At 31.1% G+C, this 27,345-nt stretch overlaps 1 protein-coding gene across 1 annotated transcript; it reads left to right on the top strand.

The window, feature by feature from the left end:
* Nucleotides 1-1,309: 1,309 nt before the first annotated feature.
* LOC125075840 (plexin domain-containing protein 2) lies at nucleotides 1,310-26,451 on the top strand. The gene is made up of 12 exons (XM_047687644.1): nucleotides 1,310-1,531; nucleotides 4,126-4,359; nucleotides 14,598-14,726; nucleotides 16,312-16,382; nucleotides 16,478-16,606; nucleotides 18,007-18,199; nucleotides 19,900-20,106; nucleotides 20,778-20,929; nucleotides 21,413-21,485; nucleotides 22,123-22,254; nucleotides 24,059-24,255; nucleotides 24,590-26,451. Exons 1-12 carry the CDS (start codon nucleotides 1,447-1,449, stop codon nucleotides 24,656-24,658), a joined length of 1,671 nt encoding a protein of 556 aa, XP_047543600.1. The 5' UTR covers nucleotides 1,310-1,446; the 3' UTR covers nucleotides 24,659-26,451.
* The last annotated feature ends 894 nt before the right edge of the window (nucleotides 26,452-27,345 follow it).

Genomic DNA, 27,345 nt, shown 5'->3' with positions numbered 1-27,345 from the left:
GAATTTATGGCTCATGATGAATCTTAATGTGCGCAACAAAAGTATTCCGAGATAGGCTGGACACTAACACGAATTGATCACCATTTAAAGGTGCCCGAAATAACCTACTTGAACAAAGGATTTGATTAGTTGGTAGGTCTGACTAGCCTAGAACCGTACAACGGTTCTAGGCTAGTCAGACAGTCATTCAGCAAAAATTACGATAAATGTCCAAATAGGACAAAATTATCTAACTAAAATTAAAGATAGTAAAGATTTTACATATTATTATGTGTCCCTAATGATTACTCATGTAAGAATAACAACAACTTTAGAATAATGTAGGTACTGATATCCGTTGTGAGGAAAATAATGGTTTCATTGTTAATAATCATATTTTATTATTTTGAATGAAACCATTATTTTGTCACATTAAGCCATTTTCGTATTAGTCAACAAAAAAAGAAACAATTGTTTCTAAAGTGATAACTAAATATCTATATATTTTCTAATAGATTCAGATAACGTTAATATAAAAAGTATATATAGGGAACTCTGAAGTCCTTTACTACGTATTTTGTTGTTGTCAATGGAATCACTGTTTACGAGTAAATTTATTTAAATAATTACAAATTTAAATAAATTTTGTATAATATTTAAAAATTATAATTTTCTTTAACGGTAAAAAAATGAAAAATATATATTGCAAAGTATAATTATTACATAGTAATAAGCGCATGGCTATAGGGATTTGTTAGTATTCAGTTACTCTCGTAAGTTCACGACATTACTGCTTTACTATTATTGTCATTTATTATGCTGAACTCTGAAGAAAGATAACACATTGTTATAATAAAGAAGATCAAAATTATCGATTTTTGACCACCTAAATCGTCACTTTTACCATAATATGTGCATCGTTAATATCGAGTGGGATTTTCTTATATGGCAGCATTGCTTTTATTTCACTAAACAAAAACTTTCAGTACCTTTACAAACAGTACAATAAACTTTCAACATAATAATATTACGTACTTCGCTTATCGATAGTGTGTTATGACGAAATTATTAATCTACACAAAACATTTTTGATAATCCAAATAATATGTACTGTTGGAAAAAAAATTGTAATGATTGCATAATGTGGAAAACATTTACAATTCTTTTTAGTTTCAATCTTTCTAAATATAAAAATCTACTTTCCTGGCATAAAGTATTAATTTAAAAAATATATTTACAGAATACAAGTTGCTTAGAATAATGCCGCACAATTTATAAAAAAAGTGGTAACACCTGTTTCTCGTTTCTTCGCTTGAACTTGATAGCAATTCGCAGTTCGCACATCGCTGAGCAACTTTATACAGAATAGTACCATTCAATACGCCAGCGTGGATAACGTCAAATAAAGCTAAATGACGTTACTTTAACAAAAATACGCATTGGAAGCAATATTTAATTTGTGTGAAAATGGATTTCTTACATTTGGAGGCAAAAGCGAATTTCATAGTAACGTTATTGTTCATTACGCTTTCTTTTACTTTTGTTGCAACAGGTAAGCCTACAATCACATTATATCAACAACAAATTCTTTGTACTGTCTATCGTTGACTTTTGTGATTCGATGACGTAAATAATATAAAACAAACATAAAATATTTTTTAAATTGAAAATATTTTGAAATACTGAGCTTGTAGATGTTAAACTGACGCAATATTCTTTCTTTTCTTTTGCTGCTAGTATATGAAAACTTAATTATGAATGCTTTTGCAAAATATACATATTTTTTTACAAACTGTATTCTTTGATTAATTGAAGGTTGGAATTTTCTTTAATTATAATTTATTTTTGTATTATTAAAATAAAACATTTAAATTTCAAATCATAATTACCAATGATACCTACATTTCACAAGCCATGACAGTATTTGGCTTAAAATGTTTAGTATAATCTTTATCATGTTCTTGTGTATATTGTACTCAAATGGATATCTTAAGGCCTTTTACACACATAACAATAGATATTTGATATTTTAGAAGCTTACATTCTTATATAACTTGTATTATAAATTACATTATTTAGACCTTAAAGACCTAATTATATTAAAATAATGTTACCAAACCTGACATTTAAAAGTGATGCACTGCATTTCCTATGCTGAAATTAAAGAAACATTGTTTTGTTTATGTATGTCTAATTTGTAAGATAATGTATAATTGCATATGTAAAAAAATTGCAATGGTTTTGAAGTTTTTGATTTGTGATTGAATTTCTTGACCTGAGTCTTTGGTACTGTTTAATTGATTAAAAATTATCATAATCTTTAATCTTCTCAAGTCTGTTGCAATATAGTTTGCAAAAAATCTCCTAGTCAGGAAACTTTTAAATATAGTGGTATAATTTTTATCAATTAAAATATTTACAAATATTGCCTATTATATATTAGTTTATAGACTCTTAGCTAATAATATCAACAACTATCTTTATATAAGGCGACACAGATTCCATGTGGTTTACTTCTAGAGCTATAGCCAAGAACGGGTATGACTGAATGTTTCATTCTTCTTTCTTTGAGTCAGACTGTTGAAATTCAAGTTGTTGATAATTTATATACTTTTTAACTGTTGAAATTTTTATAGTTTCCTTAAATTACTCCAAAATAAAACACGCCATTTTTTTTTTTTTTTTATACAGTGTTAATGGGGGCTCGGCATTAAAGATCACAATATTCTGAGATAATCTATATTAAGAATAGAGGAAACTTTTTTGGATTTGAGTCTTAATTGAAACAACTACTTAACCAATATACACATATATAAAACTACCAGACCATAACAGAGATTAAAGATTTTTTCAAAGAAGGTTTTACTATATAATGCAAAATCGAGCAGGACAATGTCTGGCAATGGTTGAAATACTAAAAGTGGTTAATTGAAATTTAACAAATTGAAATTATAACTAATCAAAGGATTTCCATAGTATCTTGTAACAAACATATTATTTGGCTTTACCTATCAATTTTTTTTTGAGGGATGATTATTTAAATGATGAGGTGTCTAGTGGTCTTCTTACGGATATCAAATCAACAACAATAAATAGAGCAAAATTCGATTTTATCTAAACATTAGGTTAACAATGCTTATAAGTAATCTGATAGTATATCTATTGAAGCCAAAAGTTACTCTTATAAATACAAACTTTAAAGTTGATAGCATTGGAATTTTTAAGTCACTTGAAATATATATTTTGTATAAGTAATTTTAAATTTGCTTGAAGTAACAATAATTATCATTATATGAACCTATACAAAACAAATATATCATACATGTAACTTGAAACTGCTTATACCTTATTTAAAATGTGAGGTGTACAATATCAACTGAATAAGATTAATATTATATGATAAAAAGAACTATGTAATTTGCAACCATATTATATTATCTAAATTCAAATTCAATATACTTTGCTTTAGTGAATAATTGTTTTTAAATCATATAAATTCCTTAATTTTATATGTCACGGTAATGGTGTAAAGAAAATTAAATTTGTTTTTTTGCACGCTAGCCTATTAATTGAGTTTTAAAATCTCGAAAACATCTACCAAACATATTTTATCATTTAATGGTATATTTAAAAGAAAATTAATCAAAATAATACTCATTATACTTTATATGCACTGTTTCTACAGTATATGTATATATTTAAAACTTTCTGTAAACTGTTTCTTCCTGTTATTTCAATTAATACTAATCTTCATGACGTAAAATACTATTTAAACAACAGTTATTGTTACAACGGTCAATAACCATTGCTGTTAAATAGTTTAATAACACTAGCTCTATTACATTGAATAATGCCCTCATAAGCTTCAATAATGAATAGTGGCTATGTCTTCAATTAAACTATTATTGTTTTTTATAGTTTGTACTTATAACTAATTTCTCCACCTATCTATGCTTACAAATAAACAATTATCATCTGATTAGAATTTTATATGACAGTAATAATTATAAAAAGTTCTGTCTAATTCAAAACAATTTGTTGGAAAGTGGCAGTAAATAATTTTTATACGGTCAATAATGTCGTATGTTATTACAACTTAATATAAAAAACTATTTACGTAATTTTAATTAGTTCAATCTCTTCCAGTGGGTCCTGAGTATGTCATCGTAAACAGTCAAATATCTCATAGTGATATAAAGCCGGAGTTTGTGGCGTTCGACCGGCAACGCCGAGATGCCGACGTCGCATCGCCAGCGGCACCACCTACTCCACCTACTGCTTCGCCAATAGGAACGAATATTACCAACATTGCAAACACAACAGCTGCGATTACGATAAACACCACTGCCAGTAAAGAAAAATCCGTAAATGAGACTGAAAGTAAGTCATTTTATTAGTCATTTATTTTAATAAATTAATAATAATAAATTTAATTAGCAAAGAAATAATAAATATATTATCTGTATCAATAATACAATATTCTCCTAATAAGTAACATTTCTATCTACAATATTTTGTCGAGTTATTTTCAAGATTGAATATCTTCAATCTTGAAAAATGATGAAGATTAATCGTCTTCATATTTTATTGTTTAAACGAGAGAAATCTCAGAATTATGAGATTTATTTCATTAAATAGTAAGCAGGTCGCTGTAAGTGGTTATGTAGTGTGGGCAGAAAATCAGGAAGGGCAATTACAGAAAAATACAATACTAATATTTTAAGCGTGAAAGTAACTCTTTCTGTCCGTATATCTGTTGCTCTTTCACGACCAAACCACTGAACATAATTTGATGAAATTTGGTATGAAGAAGCTTAAACCTTAAGGAAAGACATAGGCAGAATATATTGTAGCGTAGGGTCTGATTTGGCTAGTTCTCATATGTTCATAAACACAAGTTATAATTTGTGTTTATAATAACAAATTATAAGTCAGAATATCTAAGAAGAATCGAGGAGAGCTCAATATTGCCTAGTTATAATTAACGTATATTGAGCTGCGATAGTCCAGTCATTAGAACACAAATTTAACCAGATATTGCGGGTCTTGTTAAAATTAACTCCTACCTAATTATCTTTTTCAAAAATATTGGGTATACGGATTTTTTGCGGCATAATAAAAGCTAAATCATTGCACAGTGTTATTTATTTTGGGTATAATGAAATAAATTGTATTATTCTTGAAAATAAATTAGATTTATTTTGGATGTTGTAGATCCCTACTAATATTATAGATGCGTAAATATCTCTGTCTATTATCTCTTCGGGCTTAAACCGTTGAACCAATTTTGATTAAATTTGGTATAGATATGGTTTGAGTCCCAGGGAAGGACAAAAGTTTTATCACGGAAATCACCCTTAAATGTGTGAAAAGTGTGGTGAGAAGTTGGTACGGGGAAACAAAGGTTGTATATTGAGCTATAAAGTTTTATAAATTTCGCGCTGACAAAGCTGCGGGTTCGGCTAGTTATAAATATTTTTAATAATCATCCATGAATTAACCTTAATCCATAGTGTAGTACAGTAACTGCCTATAAACGTCCCACTACCGAACAAATTTCGGATATTTTTGGAGCATATTCCAATGTGGCAGATTTTCATCAGAAGTATGAGTCTCCCTCATCACCAAAAACAAAATCAATTATAAAAATAAATTAGGCACTTGAATATTCAATGCTGTTTCCCCGGTTAGAACCCGCGTTGTTCGATTAATATTCGTATTGCATCTCAGTTTCTGTAGATCTATATATACTAAGCATTTCAAAATAAAAACATATTACGTAAGCAAATACTTATCTAATTCTTGAACAAATTCGGACATTTTAATTGTTTCGTAAATCTTTATTCTAGATATGATATGATATGTTTGGTCTTATTAACATAATCGTATTTTAGGAGCATTAATATGACCTCGCTTCTATTTTGAAATATTTGAGTTAACGAGTTAAGATTACACAGGTGTTTTATTAATTAACAAGAGAATAATATTTTCAATTTATAATAATTTTGTTATTAACCTGATAATTTATAAAAAAGTTAAGTGATGAAGACTTTAGATATTGGTTCTGTAATAAATTCCCTGCCACAATTCGCCACCAACCTAGGGGACTAAGACCTGTCCTTTCTACCTATAATAATCACACTGACTCACCCTACAACCGGAACAAAATTATATTAAGTATTTATGTGCATATAATTGGGTGTACGTTAGGCGACATATGTTAGTATTCCTTGGGCATGCATTAATGAAAGAATGTATGTAATATACGGTCAAGTGTACAATTTTATTTAAACGGGTACAATTACTGTTTGATAAGCGGTTTCGCTATCCATATACATGTAACTTAATATTTAGTATTAGTTTTTTACGTATTATTATTCTTTTTATTACTGTAAGACTGCTACAAAAATAATATAAATGAACTTAATAAAACACTTCTTTGTGTTATTTAGTTATATACAAGCCTGTATTAATCCAGCATATATTTGATATGATTACAATGGATTTTGAAAGTAATAAAATTATAATGTTAGATATTAATGTTAAAAATCTAACATTATAAACACGAATAATAAAATTGTTTGCATAGTAATTAGTTCGTATTAAAGGTACAGAGAAAAGTTGCTTATTACTTCAACTTAGTCTTGGTGAATTAATAAAATATTAAGGTGGATTCGGGTAATTACGAAAGGAAATTTGAAGAGTTGGTGGGATATTTATATTTTAATTTATCACTCAACATTTCAGGAGTCAATGCTACTAATTTACGTTATCTTATTTACTTGAATATCTTGCCTTTAACTCTATTTTAACGACTTTTATAAATATCCTCGATATTTATAGACCACATGTGTTTAAAAACCTAAATTACAATTAATAGGGTAATTCTGAATTACAGTTAAAAGTGGGTTTTCTTTAGTTTCAGCATAAGAAATATATTTATTTTTCGTTTAGTGTCCCTCAATTATTTTTTTTCGTGATTATGACCTCTCAGTTGGCTGAACATATATATGCGATATTTTTATATCGGAATTGCCCTACAATTTATCTACGGTAGTCAAACTTATAGTAAGTAGGTACACAATTTAGTAGTATGAAATTAAAAATATTAAAGTGTAATCAAAATGAGGTAAGTAGTAGTAAAAGGAATTATGAAGATTCAGCATAAAAAAATACAAAAATAACATACAATTCACGTAAGCGATAACAAGAATTAGCTTAAAAAAAATGCATTACAATTAAAACTTAAAATTAATATTTATATCGTAGTTTGATATTTAACATAAAATGTTCTCTAATACAACAATCATTAATAATAATTAACAATACATTTTATATCTAATCAGTACCATACGTATCCTTTTACCTATAAATTATGTAAAAATCTACCCACTATATTTAGGTGAATTGGTAGTGAAATTAACTGTCGAACCAAGCATTAGTATTAGATAATATTGTACTTCACCTAAATTTTTATGGTTAGGTTTTTCTGCTGTACCTAAACTCTTTGATTTCAATCAAAATACACTTTGTTATTTTCATCTAACATGTGAAATTCTCTGTCATTCCTGTTACTTTTTTTTTAAATCTACTTTTTTATTATTAGTAGTTCTGTTATTTCTTCACGATCTTTTCTTTTTGATTGGACAAATTTTAGAGTTGCCTTTTTAATTGTTTTTAAAAAATCAACTGTGTAATAGGGCTTATTGTTTTTTGGAATATATTCTCAATAAATCCAATATAGTAGGTCCATTTCTTTTTGCAAAGTACCTCACAAGTACTGCATCTTTTAACAGGTATTCTTCTTTCTTTGATTACAATCTCATTCAAATTTGGCATACGTTTTAGGTCTTTGGTTGATTTTTCTTTTTTAGTCTTATCACTATTTTCAGTCTCATTATTATTTTCAGTTTCGTCATTATTTCTACGAACTTTGTCAGTCTTTACATATTTGTGAATGTAATTTTCTTTCCCTATCTTGGTCTTTTTGCCTTTATCTTTTTTTTATTTGGATATTCAATTCCATAGTCAATATTTTTCGTTCTTCTGATATATTACAAATTATATCCTGATTTTTAGGGTTTTTGCATTCTACTTCATGTGGTTTGACTTCTATTTCTTCTATTTGTGTATCATCCCAGAATTCATCAATAAAACATTCATTGTCACTATAATCAAACCCTATTTCACTATATACCCTCATTATATCCGATATACTAGTTGTAGAGCTGTTGGAATCTTGCTGTTCAAATTTAGTCTTTCTCCGTTTTTTATTTTTGGTCTTTTTAAATCTTGATACCAAATTTGCAATAAGAGTTTTATTTTTTTCTTTATTCTTTGACACACGTTTCTTTGTTTTTGGTATTTCGTTTTCTTCTGTATTTTTTTAAATTATGGATGCAGTGATGACTTCTGCACCTTTTGATATTCATTTCTTTTTTATAGATATATTGTCTTTTTTATCTTGGCGAATTTTATCAAGCAAAATTTTTCAAAATTTACTTTTATGTCTGATTTTATAGTTATATTATGTTTAACTTTTTTCTTTGTTTGAGAATGAGTATTTTGCAGGCATTTTAGCAACATCAATGTTGATTTTGCACCTAAAAGTTGTATATATACTTAAGGCAAGGTGGCGTGTACGCCGCAGCTTGCATTCGGAAATCCTCTGAAATGTATAAAATACGAATGTCAGACAGTAATATTTTCTTGTGTCGTACTTTTTAGAGCGTAGCTTTTAATTTTTAACCTTTTAAGGAACTTGGTATACACTATTTCGATTGAGTCATTACTGTATGGAATATAAGTTATATAATATAATATAAGTTCTAAGAAGTTGAGCAGAACTCTAAACAATCTTTTAAATAAAAAAATAAGAGCCGAAGGCTTTTTGAATTCCTTGAGAACACGCAAAATAAATCCAACTTTTTATATGCAATCGATTATGATGATATCAATTATATTAATAATATATTTAAATAACAGTTTATTGGTCAATTTGGACCACAAGGTCACGTAGATCAGTTACTGTTACTTAAACATTTGTATTACTGTTAATGGCTTTATGCGGTAACGACAGATTTCGGATGTTATTGGCGCTTATTCCAATGTGGCAGATTTTCATCAGAAATATGAGTTCCCCTGAGAAATTCTATTTTCTTTCAAAGTTAAGAGTTGTAAGGCACATTTTTTTATCTTAATTTGTAAATGGTTTTCTTGACAATATCCGCTCGTAATAATAACTCGCAGTGTTGTTTGGTCGATTTTATAGTTGTGACAAATTTTACGTCATCCGCATAAAGCAAAAACATGTGACTGTTGAATGCATGACTTCACATGATTTATAAAAACATTATACAACAAAGGGTCGATATGCGAATTATAAATAAATAAATAAATAAATGTAGGGAAAAGTTGAAGTTTTTTTTCTTATCATTTCATTAGCTACGAATACATATGGCCGACAGTTTGGAATTCCCATCATTACACATAGTTCTTGCCATTAAATAAACAAAAAGGGAAAATCCATTTAAAAATACCACATTCTAGTTCGAGGATCTACACAACATAAATTAATTATGAATCGTCATTTTATATAAAATTTTCGAGAAACCACTGATTTTGAATATAGACTCTAGTGAGAAGAACCGACATGATACTGAGTAGTTACGTAATACAAGACAAATAGGTTTCTTTACGGCGCGGCGATAAGGGAGTTTTATACAAAACAGTATAGTAACTTTCAAGACAAAATTAGGTTTTGTTAAGGGTTACGTCAAATTATCCGAATGTCTAAAAGGTCCTAGGCCTAACTTTCATTTTACGTAGAAGAAAAAGAAGAAGAAGGATATTTTATTATTTATTTATTTTAATAAATATATATTTCGAGTTTAAAATATTAAAACTTTATGTGAAGGGCGCGTTTAATCCTATTGCGATAGTGTGAACCCAGCCTTTCTGAAGTTGAATGGTCGCATCGATTCATCGACATTAATAATAATAGGACCGTATACTTATAGATAAAACTGATTTAGTCATACTATCAATTTATTTATTCACATGCATTACGAATATCCAGCAGCAGCCAAAAAATATTAGTTAATCATTTACGTTATTTAATAGATTAGTTGAAAAATGTTATCTTCAACAAATACTAAACGTATATTTAATGTAGCTTATAATTCCTTTACTGTTATACAATCTGAAACGATTACAAGGTTTTGTGAAACAGCGTGCAACTCGTTAAACGATCAAATTAATTTGTATCATCAGTTTAATATAAGCCTAAAGTATTTATGCGTACAGCGCATGTTATTATTATTCTATATATTATACATTTGATCAAGGAAATAGACTCAAATGCATTTAGCAACAAAAATAATAATAAAGTAAAGTGTACTGTTAAAGAGAAATTATTCTTTAATATACACACTGCTTACGTCTATACTAAAGCTTGTCAAACTGGTGCGCCAATATGTTGTACGTAAAAAACATCCAAACGACATCACTTGATTATAATTTATGTAAACCTTATGTTTAATTAGAATCAATAAAAATGACGTCACTACTTAGTAGTTATTACATTTAATGATTATTTGTTTCTTTGTCTTGTGGATTTTGTCCGACAGCGCTTAATTTTTGTTAACAATAAGCCACAATTGTTCTATTATATTACTCGTCAATTTTAGTAAAACCGTGACGGATGAAATGTACCTAGAGAATTACTTATTGGTAATACAATATACACTTCGTAAATAATTTTGCGTTCCTTCAATTAAATTCATCCTGTACAATGCTCGTTAATTACAGCCGGCTAAGCAAGTTATGAAGCCAATAGAAGTCATTATCAATAATGCACACAACTATTTGCATGCAAGTAAGCTATGAGCTACGAACATACGAATAGTTTATGGTATGCGTACGTGATCACGAGACAATGTAACGGTGGCAGTTTCGCTCTAGAAATATCTATGGTCTCTGCGACATGTTTTTATAAGTATTCATAACCTGTTACGACTTGATAGATAGTTAATGACTTATTAAGTCGTCGTCTTTATCGTACAACGACCTAAAAATGTCTTAACATAGGTCACACCTCGAGAGTGTATACAAAAATATTATTTTAATAACTTGAATTGTTTATTTTTGTGAGAGCTCAGAGGACAGAATCAATTGCATTGCAGTCACATTGCAGTTGTTTGTATGCAACGCAAATGTATTATAAGTAGTGACTAGAGAGAAAAGGCGACGATGTTGTACTGCGACTACTGCGCACTGACGGCGTCAATAAGGCGTGTTCATAATGAAATAAACTCGTACTACCAGTCCGACGTCGCTTCGATATGCTGTCTAAATGATATAATTCGTATATACTTGACTCAACAGTTAAGAATCATAAACTCGAGGAACCCGCTGGATACATAGGTACTCTTAAATCTTTTCTTAAATTATTAAAAAAAAACAAGGCTTCAATGATTTAGATAACACTGTACATTTTGTTTGAACATTTTTAGAGCAATATGATAATTTAATCCTATTTATAAAGTATGAATTTATCTTACACATCTAAAAGTGAATATAAAGTAAAAATAATAGTATCGCAGTATTAATAATTCAGGTTATTGATTTTCTCATTATAGACAATTACACAATACAAACAAACCACTAAAGCTGCTATACAAAGACGTTTATCTTTGTACTAAGGGCATATATTTTAACAAAACGCTATAAGGTTGATTATTCACTGCGAGGCTCGATGACGTTTGTTCGGATAGAATAATAATATTGAATAACTGTACAAACAGTGGGTAAAATACACACGATATGCAAGTGTCATCAAATATTTATTTATATTATATTTCTCTTTGTCATTTTAATTTTATTCCCATGCGCTATGTTACAACATTAACTGTAATATGAAAGTCATGGAAATTTTTACATTAACACTCTGTAAATTTCCCACTGCTGGGCTAAGGCCTCCTCTCCCTTTATAGAGAAGGTCTGGAGCATATTCCACCATGGTACTCCATTTCGTTAAAGATACATTAGACACATGCAGGTTTCCTGGCGATGTTTTCCTTCACCGCTGAGCACGATATGCATTATAAACGCAAATTATGCACATGAAAATTTAGTGGTGCTTGCCTGAGTTTGAACCCGCAATCATCGGTTAAGATGCACGCATTCTAACCACTGAGCCATCTCGGCTCTAATAATGGAAATATTTTCTTTTTTTTTTTTTATTTACACCTTAGGTTGCTTACATCCATTTCCTTTTTATCCTTCGTGTGGTTAAGAGTTGGCGACGATATCAGTATTTAATTGTGGTTATATAGGTAGGCGGCCGGGCATATGGGCCACCTGAGGGTAAATGGTCACCATTGCCCATAGACATACTGCCAGCGCTGTAAGAAATATTATCAATTCCTTATATCGCCAATGTGCCACCAATCTTCGGAATAAGTACACATGACTGTAGTTGCATTGGCTTACTCACCCTTAAAACCGGAACACAACAGTACTAAATACTGCTGTTTGGCGGTAGAATATCTGATGAGTGGATGAGATAGGCTATAAAATTTGATCATTTCTCATATCATCACAAGATAGTCCCAATGAATTGCAAATTAAAACCATAAGCTTTGCGCTGTTTTTAAATCTTCGCAACAATATCCCTTAACAATGGCGAGAACATAATGCCGAGCGCTTCATGTTTGTCTATTCTATCTTCTTCGTTTTCAGGAGGGTTAGCCATTGATGTTATTGCTCCTATCTCCTGCTCTGTAACGCTGATGAGCATGTCATATCGGATACCTTTTTAAGACAAATTCAAAGTGTCATAGTGTCAATTGTCAAACTAGCTAGCGTTGTTTTTATTAATTATGTATATATATAGGTATATATGTATTATGCTATATGAGCAAATCGTATAAACATCGCCAGCTGTTAATTTCATTTTATTGTAAACTTGCCCGCTTGCTTGCTCTCTGCTTCTGATGATTTAAATTGTAATAGTTGCCTGTGAATGATTATAGTAAAATATTCTTAAGCCGTAGGCGAGGGATCGAACAGCTGTTTCTGATTGAAGGAAGTGAGTTGATATCGATAGCGTTTACAAATTCAGCGCCACAATAACATGTATTTGCTTTGCGTTTGATAAGTAATGTTCGTGTAGTTATTATTTTCACTTTTCATGTTATATAAACTAGTCGTAAAATCCAATGCGAATATAACTTTATTTATATGAACAATTACGAATGTGTTTATTATGCCAGTTGTAGCGATTAACTTTTAAGGTTTTAATTACTTGATTTTCCTAAAAATGTTAGCTGTGGCGAATTTATGTTTCTATCCGATTTTTTTTATTTATATATTATTTATGATCATCGATATATATTCTCAAATTGCATTTGCGATCGCATATAGTTATGTATAGTTAACTAAGTGTATGATATAAAAAACGCTAATGCATCAAAATTTCTGTAAAGATTTTTTTTTTAATTTATCCAGCCGTTTTGGAGTCGTTTACTACTGGTAAAGAAATAAAAAACCATTTACTCGATTAGATAATACATACCCATTTAAATCGTTATTTGCGATTGTAACAGCGAATACATCGCTTGGGATATGGAATATCTATGATATATAATTTATCGTAATTATAGTTACGTCATATACACCTATTAATCAATATTCGTCATATATATAACCGTACTTTGCGAAGTTGCATCTTTTCTCTAGTTTATATTATATTTTGAATTATCGTAAAATTCTAGAGTAGGTAATGAGATATGAAAAACATCTAATTAAACTTGCGTCGTGATACGCTTGGGCTAATATTACATTTAACAAATATACACACAGTATATATTTATATCAATCACTACAAATTCACTTCTTAAGCATTTAGAAGCTCTCAAGTTTCAAAATGTACAGCCAAATTGAATGAACATTGGCCTATCATAAAGCACTTTAAACAAGTGAACGAGCATAACACAGAACACGCCCATTATTAAGCCGGGTTCCATCGCAGGAATGTTAAAAATTACACAAGCAATTAGACTAAACAAATATTTAGGATATCTTATCTTCTATAAGTATATCATAAATAATAGCCGTCGCCGCGTTTGTCTGTATTTAAGTATGCGATAATCTCGGAAACTACAACGGGGATTCTGCACTCTGGTTTCGTGGTTAGATTAATTGTTTCTCCGTAACGTTTATGCTTATGATTTACTAATATTATGATGATATTTGTCGATTGTACTGAATAAGTTGTGCCTCCTGCTAAATTCAAACTGCGTTACTTATATGGGTGACGTTGAACGAAAATAGCATATCCTGCTTTGCGCGGGTACAATTTATATGGAACGGGTAAACCCTAGGGCACTCGGGGATAATGTCGCTTCCAATTAATGCTTTTTTAGAATTGGATCATTAGTTCCTGAAATTACTCCGCTATATACACACAAACAAATTTAATTTCTTTATAATATTAGTACATATATACAAAAAACAAGTTTCTTGATATATTTAGACTAGGCCGATTAAAAATATAAGTGTAAATTAGAAAATCCCTAACAATTTTCTTGTTTATAAATGAAATCAATCTTTTTCAGAAACGACTTCCAAAACTGTAGCCGATGAGACAAATAGGCCGCTACTTGGGTTCAACAATACAGGGACACTACACGTTAATGTCCCCGATAACATGCCCAAAGTCAGCGACCCGATACTGCCAGACGACAGTAAGTCTTGTATTTAACCCATCTATCTATGTTACTAAACGAGAAATAACTATTAAACCAATATAAATAAAACTTAATTAAAAGATGCAGCTCGTTTTGGAGAAGGTTTTAATACGTATAATATTTTTGTATAAATTCGAAGTTTCTTCCTCTTTAAATTTGGATTATTTAATTTTATTATACGTTTTGTGTGACAATTTTCGCCTGATACTATGTAAATATTAAAATAAAAAAAATACTTTTAAGGAAAATTATGTCCTTATTAAAACAGTTCAAACTAGATGATATTGATCATGTCTTAGTAAAAAGGTTTGCTGCACTACATTTTTAAATAAATGTTATAACTAATTTTTGTATTTGAAATGAGTGAATGGATTGAGGGTTATGTTTCGTGTTTTATTGTCATTTGTCATTGTATCGAAGTGAGTACTACCCATAGATGGGTTGACAGGATGTAATGTGTTATTTCGCTGTGATCTTACTACTAACCTCTGCGAATTGTGACATACATAACCCAAGTGTTACGGCTCGTACGATTCATTCATCAATAATTCTATCACTTAAACATTAATTTATCGTGTTGCCGTATTTCGGTTTAAACCGTGAGATAAATGTACGTACAAGAGACATCTTATCTTAGTTGTATGTTTAATATTTTTTAAACAATGTCAATTAAACGCCGTACATTTCAAACTACTAGTATTTAATTTAAACGAAATTAACGTTCGTCTAGTTATTCCTACCATGCTGGTATTTGATAACTGAATCGGACTGAGACACGGGGCTTGTGGTGACATTTATCGACGTTCGTATAGTAAGACACGATGCGTCTACTGCATTGAAACTGGCAATTAAGAGTATGCCGCTCGTGGTTGATATTAATTGTTCTATTTAAAGTTGAACTAAATATATCACGTTATTTACATCATAGAGTTGTAATCTAAATGTTTTATATGTATAATATTATCACGGCTGTGCTTCATTTAGAAATAAATATAATATGAAATAGTAAACATAAATAGTATGGATTCAAATTTTAAACTCGATATTCCATTCTTTGAAGTTATATTATCACCAAAGCAAATAAATAATCCGTATATAATTTTGTTTACGTCAACCTTACCTAAATAATTACAACCGTATAGTATGTTTGGTCACGACGCATATTTGCGAAAAAAATCTTGTAAATCGACCATCAAATGAACAAAGTAAATAAAGAATACTCCTCGTTTTTTTTTATGGAAACTAAACTATTTAAATTTCGTCAACAGTTATATTGGATCAATATATATCTTAGTTTATATCGATATCTTAGCATTATAATTATAATAATGTCGAGATTACGTCGAGTAAAATGAAATGTTATGTTTAAAATGGTAATATCTACCATATTGGTATAATTTAAATATTGTCGATTCAAAAACGATTAATTCTAAATTTTACTTGAAAAAAATTGGTTTGATTTGAAAAATGTTTAAAAAAAATCAATACAAGAAACAGCAACCGTCCGCCGCTTTTATTTATTATTTATAATTGAATCCCAAAATTCAAATGTGTCTTTACTTTTTCACTTGTTTGATTTCAGATGTTAATGACGTGTTCAAAGAAACCCCGGAAACTATAAAGGCCGAACATAATCTCACTCAACTAAATTACGTGAGTGTTATATTGTCACGTCATATTATATTTAAATAAGGCGATTAAATGCAATATTACGGAAATTAAGATCTCAACAATAATATTTGTTTCAGAATAACCACAGTTTCTATAACAGTACGTTCATTGGTAGCGTTGAATATTTCCAAGAATACTGGGCAAACATAACTCAACACAAACCTATCGTACACGAGCTCCTCAGCGATTCTCACCGCCGCGCCACTGTAAGTAACTATTTTTCATGTTTTCATAAATGAATCCTCCCTTTTGAAGTAGAATAGAGCCCAAACATAAGCTATTTCAAAATATGGCTGTCGTAAAAACCGAAGTATTTATTTGTTAAATGCATTCTAATCGAACACGTAAACGCCTCAACCGGTCAAAGGCGATACGGTGGAGTCGGGATCAAGCAATTCATGAATGCAATAGTATTATTCTCAAGGAGCGTCGGTGTCAGGCGGCCGGCAGCTTACCCGGACGAATGTCGATTATTCGTAAGTCATTGATCGACCTCAAACTCTCAGTCTGAACGAGTTTTTAATAATAACTCGTATCTTAGCTATCGTCATTATCTCCGGCTTTAATATTTCACAGTCACGTTTGTACTTGTTATTCTTTATAATCTACACTAATTATGTGATTATTTTTTTATATTTTCAAACGGTTCGCGCTTAGATTAGCTGGTACATATGTTGAAGTTTAATTGTATTGTATGTAATGATTTTAATTTTAGTTACATACCTTTCTCTGATATATTAGTGGTTGGGTCACAAACTGACCAGTAAGCCAATATATGTTCCATTCCAACGTCATAAGGATTGAAGCTAACGATAGATAACGGAGCTTTAAATGATTCGTATGGAATATGTAAATCTAAGGTTTGTCTGTCTTTGCTCCTTTGATTGGAAAAGACTATAATTACATATTCATACTTCATTCCAACTATAATAGGAAAAAAGCCAAATAGACAACATTTGACAGCATATTGACACGATATCATTGGTTGAGAGCTTGATTTATCCATGATATTCACTATGGATTTGCGTATAAATGGCATTTTGAACGGCGACGAAATTGTTATCGGAATTTTGCAAGTAAAATTTAAGTGGAAATAATTAATATTTAATATTTAAGTGTAATAGCGTTGTATTATAATTAAAGATATATTAATCATAAACTCTTGAGTTGTACACAATATAGTGGAGTTATTAGTAAATCGCATGAAATACGTAAATCTAAGGTTTGTTTATCTTTATATATATCAGCTTAAATAGTTCTGATGTCCGTTAAGTATAGTTATTTCAATAGAAGTGTCAGGCTAAAATGGTCAATTACCATCAATTGGTCTTCGGGTTTCATTATCGGGAGTATAAAATGATCAATATTATCTATAGCAGTAGCTCCGTAGGGCGCAGCTCACAGTAGGGGGTCGATAGCGTTCGTTTATTCTAAAGAAAAATCTTAATAAAAAGTTATAGCTGTTTTCAGTTTCAAGTTACATTGTTATCAATGTGTTTTTCATCATAACAATATAAAAATTAAGGATACAGATGTTGAGCGACGTGACGCAAAAAGGTTTGGTTAACACCGACCTGCAGTTGCTAATAGTGTAATTATTTTTCAGACGCTGACTCTTAGTTTCGATTTCCCATTCTACGGGCACCCAGTGAAAAGTATAACGGTCGCGACCGGCGGTTTTATCTACACCGGCGACCACGTTCACAACTGGCTGGCCGCCACTCAGTATATCGCACCGCTCATGGCCAACTTCGACACCAAGCTAACTAACGACAGCGTTGTGAAGCTGAGTGACGATGGTAAGTTTTGTGATCACCGTTCACGGTCACTGCCTTTGTTGTATAGTCACGCTTTTTCTTGCTTCTGTGACCTTTGTATCTGTAACTAATTTAATTCTATTATAGTATGTAGTGACGTCTAGACTCCCATGCTCTTATTTTAAGAGTTAAAAGTCCTTCAGAACAAAACGCCAATGATTTTTATTATAGAAATAAATAATGTCTAGTAAGAAAAGTTCAAGCGCCACTATTTCGCCTTTAAATAATCTAATTGACTTTAAGATCAATTTGTCAGTATTTTGTACCTCAATTGTTATACAAACGAAAGGCATTAACATTTTATAGGGCACTTATGTCATTTAAGGTTAAGCTTTCATTTAATATTAATTTATACATATTTTTTAAATTTTAATATATATTTCCTTCATATTAAAATGTTAAAATTCAAAGAAATTCCATAAAAAAATATCGACTGATTATTACAATACTGGCTGTTGTAAAAAAATAAATTAGTGCCTTACTAAAAATGAATGAAATACACGTACACACACAACAAGGTAAGTTGTACACGGCACGCAGTTCAGTATCTGGTAATCGTAATTACGGAAAGAGTATAGATATAACAGCTTTAGATATTACATGAACTTAAAATAACTCACTACAAATTTAATTTTACTTTCAATGTTCAAAACGCCATTTTTTTACGACTCTATGATTAATATCATAGATTTTATTCAACGTTTCGACCAATGACAACGCGTCAATTCAATGCTAATGTTATTTATTTATCTGTACTCGTTCTGTGATTGGAACATACTATAGTCGTCGAAATCAATATTATTTATTATTTTATAAAATATATAAAACACACATTATATAATCGATTTCTGAATTGAAATATTTATATACTTATTTGTTTATTTTTTTGTGTTATATAATAGTAAATTATCTCGAATTGATAGGGTATGTCAGTAATGTATTTGTTTGAATCGATTCTATTGCCCTCAATAGTTAAAGAGGTCTCTTAAATGAAATGCATCTGATACTATCAATCAACACGCAAGTGACTCCACTTTATCGTGATTGCGAGGATCTTTGTATGCCATTGTATAGGTTCTGTTATCACAGTCAACGCACGCTATCTTTTATAAGCTGATGGAAAAAATCTTCGTCTTCAAAATGTAACCACAAAAATATAATTAAATTTATCAAATAGTTAAAAATGATAAGTAATTTAAATCTATTTAAACTGATAAATACGTTTTTTTTAATGCTTAGTCGATAAAATGACTAAACCAATTGGGTAATAAAAGTAAAACTTATACTTATAGTAAAAATATTTTTATATAACTCAAATTTTGACAATTGACGTGACAAGCGTGAAGTTCATGTTCCTCTGGTATATAATATACTAAAATAAACCAATATGTCTCAATTGATATTATACTAGGATTTTATTTCACGGTCGTAGTACATATCCCGACGAACACCATTGAGCAATGTGCATAAAATTCCCAGAGAACATATCAAAATTTCATTAAATCTATATATATATATATATACATCAGTTTTATTTATTATTATCATAAAATGGTTACTTAAGATAGATTTAAATGTTTTTATATTATTAACCTTTAGACCAATAAGGGCATTTATGAAATAAACTTACCTATACCTATTCTTCAAGAGGCATGATTAATAAACAGAAATAATTTAATCAGGTGAAAAATTCACCGTGTTCTGGGAGAACGTGACCCTTCAAGAGGATCCGAGTAAGAAGTTTACGTTCGCTGTGACCCTCTACAAGAACGGTGACATTATATTCGCGTACAAGGATATCCCCATCCCCGTGCAGGCCATCAACGACACCGAGCATCCGGTCAAAGTCGGCATCAGCGACGCCTACCTCAACGATAAAATATTATTCTGTACGTATTCGGTATGCCTTATGATTACATTCATATTAATATACAAACTGTTCACAATGCGTATATTATATTGTTATTAAAGTATTAAAAAAAAAATACAAATTAAGTTTTCATGTTCGAATTTCTGCGTGTGCAGAAACCACTAGTGCACTTATCTTTTCCCTCGCTCTTCGATGTATACAAGTGTCAGACGTGGGACACGCCACTTGTATTCCGAGCCGTAGAAGTATTCTGTATGAAAAATAGAAGTCGGTCTTGTAAGAAATATTAGCCAATCCTCACATCGCCGATGCACCATCAACCTTGGAAGCTAAGATGTTATGACAGTCCTGCACGGGCACTGTGACTGACTACAGAGTAAGGGCCGGATTATCCGTAGGAACCTTTCGAGCGTCTTAAAAGATGTATTTTCTACTACAACACAATTTTATTTATAATTATGATCTATTTGATATAAATATATAATACAAATATATGTCATATCCTTATACAAATTGTAGAAAGGTTTATCTTCAACAATTTCTTTAACAAAGAATTTTAAGTCTATTTACTAGGCACTAGAACCTTAGGCAGTTGCCTCCAATGCATACTGGGTAATGCGGCCCGGCATCTAGTTACAATAATGAGACAGTGAGAGGAATTACATTTTTTAATGAATTTAATTTTACCAGATGTGAGACGTAAAACGATCTACGAGTACCACCGCGTGTCGTTCAAGAATCATGAGATATCCAACATGACTATATTGAAGCTGGTTGCTCTGCCCACGTGCCTGCAGTATGACTCATGCCAGAGCTGCGTCAACCACGACACCGGATTCAATGTAAGATCTTAAATAAGTAATCACTGGTCGGTTTTTATTGTCTAAATATAAAGAATTCAATAGTCGGAGGCGTGGGATACTATGACTAAAGCGTCGTTGGGAAGTTGACCGTTTTATGAGAATGTGTACAATAAGGTGTAATGTTCCCTGTTTTTAACGTAATGTATGGAATACTAGTTGTCGCCGGTGTCTTAGCTCGTTTTATCGATTGGTAGTCAGGTGTTGGTCATAAAAATAGCCTAGGTTCAAGTCCAAGGAAGAGTGAAAGAACTCCAGACAGACAGACAGAGTTCCTCTCGCATTTATAATAATTAGTACAAATTTTATAAATAATTTTCAATATGTTACTGTTACAAGCGGTTTATCATTGTTTTTTATGTAATGACGTTTTAATCAGATGTAGTATAAATAGAAATATTATTTTATGTAATCGTAATTTGTTACGATTTGATTCGCCATTAAACTGTGTAATATTCGTTACAGTGCCTGTGGTGTGAATATATTAAGAAATGTTCAAGTGGAACCGACCGAAACAAACAGGACTGGCTCCTCAGAAGTGAGTATATTACAATTAAATATAGATATTAATTAAATATCATAAATGTTACCAATTTCTACAATGTATTATATACATATACTAGGTATCGTCCCGGCTTCGCAAGACTACAATAAAGCTTTAAATAAAATGTTTATATTGAAATACCAACTTACTATTATATATTTTTGTTTATGTATATATATTCTTAGACAAATTTACGTTTAAAATAATTATAAGTGATGTATATGTAATTAAAATGGATATATGTTTACAAAATTTATTTTACCCATAAGCAATATCGTCGTTATTTGATTGGAGCATATGTATATGTAAGCGAACTAGGAAACGTGTATTAGAAGTTACTGCGCCAAATCCCTCCAGTGATAAGGAATACAAAAAGATCTACTACTAAAGAACGCTGGTTGTAAGTGCGCCTCTCTTCTATATCTGTGATGTTTGGGGGCCGTCTAGTGATATAAAAAGTCGCAGGTTCGATCCTAAACCCTTGGGATATTGTCGTCCCCACTCCTAGCGCAAGCTTTAACCTTAATGGGAGGGGTAAATAGGAATATTAGTAAATCCTTAATATGGGGTATCGCTAGTGTTATTTTAAATGTATCACATGTAAATAAATATATCCAATGTTTTTGACTAGATTGCGACAAGTTCACTATATCGAAGGAGGCGTCGTGTCCGGGGAACACGCACGTGGACCAGCCGGCCGGTGGGAACACCGCCTACACTACGGACACGCGTACCTCCCACGAAACCGCCGTCGTCAACAACGGTAAGCGATCGTTTAAAAATAACAAAAATGTGTCGAGAGGATACCCCGCTTGTTAAATAACAGACACAATTAAATAATTTAAGAACGCTTGGGAAAAATTAATGACAAATAATAAATTCCGTTGAATTAAAACAATAATAAAAAACTAGTGGGTCGCACGCGAAACTATTCAACAGATTTTTACTTATTTCGAAACCTATGACAGGTTTTGTTTTTAATTCATTGTAAACTAACGACGTCTGTTCGCATGTTCACATGTGCAGCTGTCGTCCCATAACCACTGGGACAAATATCGGCTTACACTATTAATATAAAAGTTTATAATATTATTATATTAAATCGTATATACTAGAAAGAGTAAGAGAGGGAACGGACGCCTGGAGGGGGCTTGACGCATTTTTCTTACGTGACGATTTCTGCCATTTCACTCTACTTTGCTAGAAGCATAGAAAAACTTCGTCCCAAAGACTATTTTCTATACTATAGTTTATTCTGACTTTAAACGATTAAGCAGCTGTTATCTGGTAAAATAAAGTGGAAGTGTAGATCCTAACTATTATTATAAAAATGAAAATTAGTTTATTTATTTGTGACCCCTTTACATTTGAAATGCTCAACTGAACAACGCAAAATTTTGCATAGATAAGGTAACACCAACCAGTCAACCAAAACTAGTTATTTGTATAAGTACCACATGGTGGTAGGGCTTTGTGCAAGCCCGTCTGGGTAGGTACCCCCCACTCATTAGATATTCTACCGCCAAATAGCAGTACACTGTCTGTCATGTCTATAAAAGTTATAGTGTAATCTGGAAATGATAGAGCTCCCGTCACACGTAAAGTACGAAAGGTCTCCGGTTTTTTGTCTGATTTCACTGTAGAAGTTCCTTCACATTGACAAAATTAAAGCTTAGAAAATTTAATTTCCTTATTTGGTTATAGGTATTGGTAAGTTGAGGGTAAATATGTTAAAATGAAAATATAGTTTTTTTTATATTTATTTGATTAAGAAATCTTGTAATCCGCGGACTTATTGACCCTCCCGTATGATTCAATTCTCTCGATCATGCCACGGACCACTTGCCCGCCTCTTCTCGCCTTGACGGATATCTACAATAATTTGTCATTTCAGATAAAAGTGGATGAAACGATTGTAAAGATATGTTCAGGATAAGTACAGGATACTACAAAGGAAGTCGAGACACGTGGGCGTCATCAGGCGTCATCTCCTATTTAATGGATAATTTTCTTGATATTCATTGGAACCATATTCTTAAAGTCGTTTATGTCATGTTATTAGAATTGCAAATTTCAAACATTTAAGAAGGACAGGCACCACTGAATTATCAGTGCTCGATTTGTGTTTATAATTTATCCCGTGCTTGTCGGTAAATAAAAACATAGCGAGGAAGACTGCATTCTTCGCATAAAAGTTTGCCACATTTATATCCACCAACCCGTCAATAGGAGACTATAGCCCAGCAGTGGAACCTTTACAGGCAATTTAGACTCGATAATCCGAAGCAACCTTGTATTCTTTTGTAGAAAATGCTGGACTAGAAAGAGGTTAATAGCGCAAGATCCAATAAAAAGAGGTTAATAGTGGGGGTCCAACAAGTTTTATAACGCTAAAGTATGTAAGATTACGGACTACCTAATGTAGTCAAAAACACTAGACAGTGAAAATGTCCTTTACTTAAATAGACGGCGGACGCACATCGGTATATAGTCATTTCATTTGAGTACATTATTTAAATATATGTTATGAGGAATTAAATTGTAATTATTTAATTTAATTACCGCAGGTGATGCCGAGGAGCCCATGAAATCTACGTTAAAACTACCCACTGGCACGTCACCGGCGGAGGCGACTTACGCGTCTTCTCCCGTCGGCGGGGTGGTCGCCGCGTTTGTGGCCATCACGCTCGTATGCAGCTTCACCGCCTGGGTCCTTTACGCGTTCAAAAACCCGCACACGCGCAGCGGACAAATTCTCATCAAGGTAAATGAGTTTTAATAAATAAATCATTCTTTATTTTATACGATCTATCACCATCGGTTTGTATTTTGTCTTTCGAAAATAACTTTTTTGTATGAATAGGGAGGTACGCTATAAAAAACGAGCGCATCTTTCAATAGCTGAGTGCATACAAAAACCACCTATCGGAGGCTTTTTCTTACGAAGTGTACAAAACCATCCAGTTAAATGCGAATCGATGTTGATAGATGTCGTTCAGGAGACCACTCCTCAATTACTTTTTTGTTTTTACCCTGAGCCGGCACTGGTATACTGATTCTAGACTCAATGTGAAAAATTATATTTGTTATTACTCCAGTATCGGCCGTCGCAATGGAGCTGGAGACGCGGCGAAGCTCGCTACACGGCTGCCACCATTCACATGTAGAGCTTTCATATCCGGTCGGCGCTAACCGGTGCACTTCCGGCCATTTAAAATCGACACAGATTGCTTCGAACACATTACGTACTTTGAAAAACATCATTCATAAACAATTAACAATGCAATTTGATTTGACAAAGATAATTTGATTAATAAAACTTCGTTGACTTTTTTTATGTATACATGTTTACTCTTACGAATACTACGATTGAGCCTACGATTATTGATGATGATTTTTTAATTATTAAAACGATTGTGCCTTATAAAAAACATATACATTTGTACTTGCTGTTTTCTGTGGTATATTAACATATGTCGTCCCTATTAAACTTCACTAGGTATCGGGTAAAGCGTTATATCTTTGAACTCGGTCCTTAAGTACGTATAAGTAATTCTTTGTACGTTCTAAGACAATTGTGTTACTTAAGTTTCGTAGCAATCTGAGCTTAATAGATATATTTACATCACGCGAATATATATGTACGTTATAAAGAAAATGCAGCTTTTATACCTTTGAGTTCCGTAAGACCAGCTGAAACTCCGTCCTCATATTAAGTAATATATATATTATATATATATAAATACTAAGAGCATTGAATTAATGTAAGATTATTAAAAAAAAATTATGTAAGCTAGATTAGTTTTAAATCTTTTTAAATATTTTATGTTTTGATCAATTAAAGAAATTTATCAGTAATTGTTATAAATGTCACATTTTACGTGTGAATAATAATTATATTATATTACAAATATAGAACGTCTGTCTGACTTAAGCCCGGTTACTAAGATATAAAAGCGATTCGTTTTACTTGCCGATAGTACAATTATCTGTTTACAGATTACATTCATTTATAAAACATTCATATGTTTACTCTCCATACATTTACTCAACTAAGCGCTATGTACCTTCTGAGCTATAAGTAGCAAGATAAGTAGCTCCCTAATTTACGCCTCGTAGAATTCAAACGAATCGTTTCCAGTGTGTAGTAACTGGGTATAAGTAACTGATTCTATCGTGCTAATTACAATTGTGCCTTTATTTTGATACCGATTTAAACTAATTAGAATTTAAAAAGAATAAATGTACTTACGTAAATAAATCTGTGTGACGTCATAAAACTCGTTTGATAAAATAACATAAGATTGAAATATATAAACGCACATTGACTTAATAATATGAAAATTAAGTGTTTAAATTGTATATGGTAATCTTAAAGTATATTACGTTTACCTAATACTGGCCTCATGTCATTAACCGTATGTGAAAACTAATCATAATTTTAATTATACAATTTAATTGACCATTTGATGGTTATCGAATTTAATCAATAAATTTGGACTTAATCTTACGGAACTCTGTTTTGGAGTTTTTTAACCAAATTTGACACTTTCCTTTGTATGACTTTGTTTAGAATTAATAAGTTTTATTAAACAATTGATATTAGAGTGATATTATGTGTAGAATATATTATTGTCAATGTTTTTTTCTGATTTTTCTCTATAATACATGGGTGACTTCTGACTTCAAGCGAGAGTACGCCAAAGACCCTTGTAATAAAATACGATTTGTGTTTGCTTTTGTTTTGAATCTCATCTCAATAAAACAACATCTATAAATCGAAATGCTTGCTATTTTGTTCTTTTAATCATTTAATTACCTATATAATCTTTGGTCCAATATAAAAAAAATATTGGAATGTTATTTTGATTTAAAAAAAAATTATATACTTATTATTTAGGAAATATTATTATTTAGGGACCAACTATAATTTCTTGAATAAATGTGCCGTTAAATTAGAGCGTTTATTTATTTATGAAAATGCCTATCCGCCATTATTTCCTTTGCAAATGTGTTCAATAACTTTTATATAAATATAAGCGCTCTTCTCGATAGCACTTTTCTTGTTTAAATCCTTCTTGAAACCACGTCCCTCTCCCTGACTAATTTCTTCTTATACTTCCTTAAGTCCTTGAAACTGTTGAAACTAAAAGTAAAAATAATCAACACTTGGTTACAAGTGAGCACTTTACCTTTAATTACGATCGACTGTCGTTTGACAGTTGGCAGCTCATGAGCTCATTAATTTTCTTTATTATATTATAGTATGTTATAACATGTTGGGACTTTTTTTGGGCTTACATAATACAGCAGCTGACAAAACATTTATAGAAACTAGGAAATATATCGGATGGTCGAAATTTACGGAGACAACGTGTTGGGAAACTGTGGGTTTGTGCAATAATACAGACTAAATTGAATTTACAATGCTAGGAAAATATATTTGTCAAATTCGACCCCGAGTAATATTAATTTACTCGAGGCTTTTCCTTGTAATACATACGCTCCTCAAAATTTACTTCAATATCGAATATATCTAATACCGATAAGTCATTCGCTTATATCGGACGTATCGTTATAAAACCTTAATTATAGAATGAACAAATGTAATTATCGCTATCCTTAGCATAGATAATAAACTTATACTAGCTCAGCTCTATCAAAGACAATGAGATTTAGACAGAAAAAATTTCTACTTTTTATATATGTAATATTTCTAACAGAACATTGAATCATATTTTGTTACCTGCTACAAATTGCGTTTTTCTAATAAATCAATAGCGGAATTTCCTCGCATGCAAAAATACGTACATACTGATTTATTTTTTCACAAAAACTGTCTTCCAGCGTAGTC

The sequence above is a fragment of the Vanessa atalanta genome, chromosome Z, assembly GCF_905147765.1.
Source record: "Vanessa atalanta chromosome Z, ilVanAtal1.2, whole genome shotgun sequence".
In the NCBI taxonomy this organism is placed as follows: Eukaryota; Metazoa; Arthropoda; class Insecta; order Lepidoptera; family Nymphalidae; genus Vanessa; species Vanessa atalanta.
Note: the sequence above shows the minus strand (reverse complement) of the source record. Positions and strands in the feature narration are given on the sequence as shown.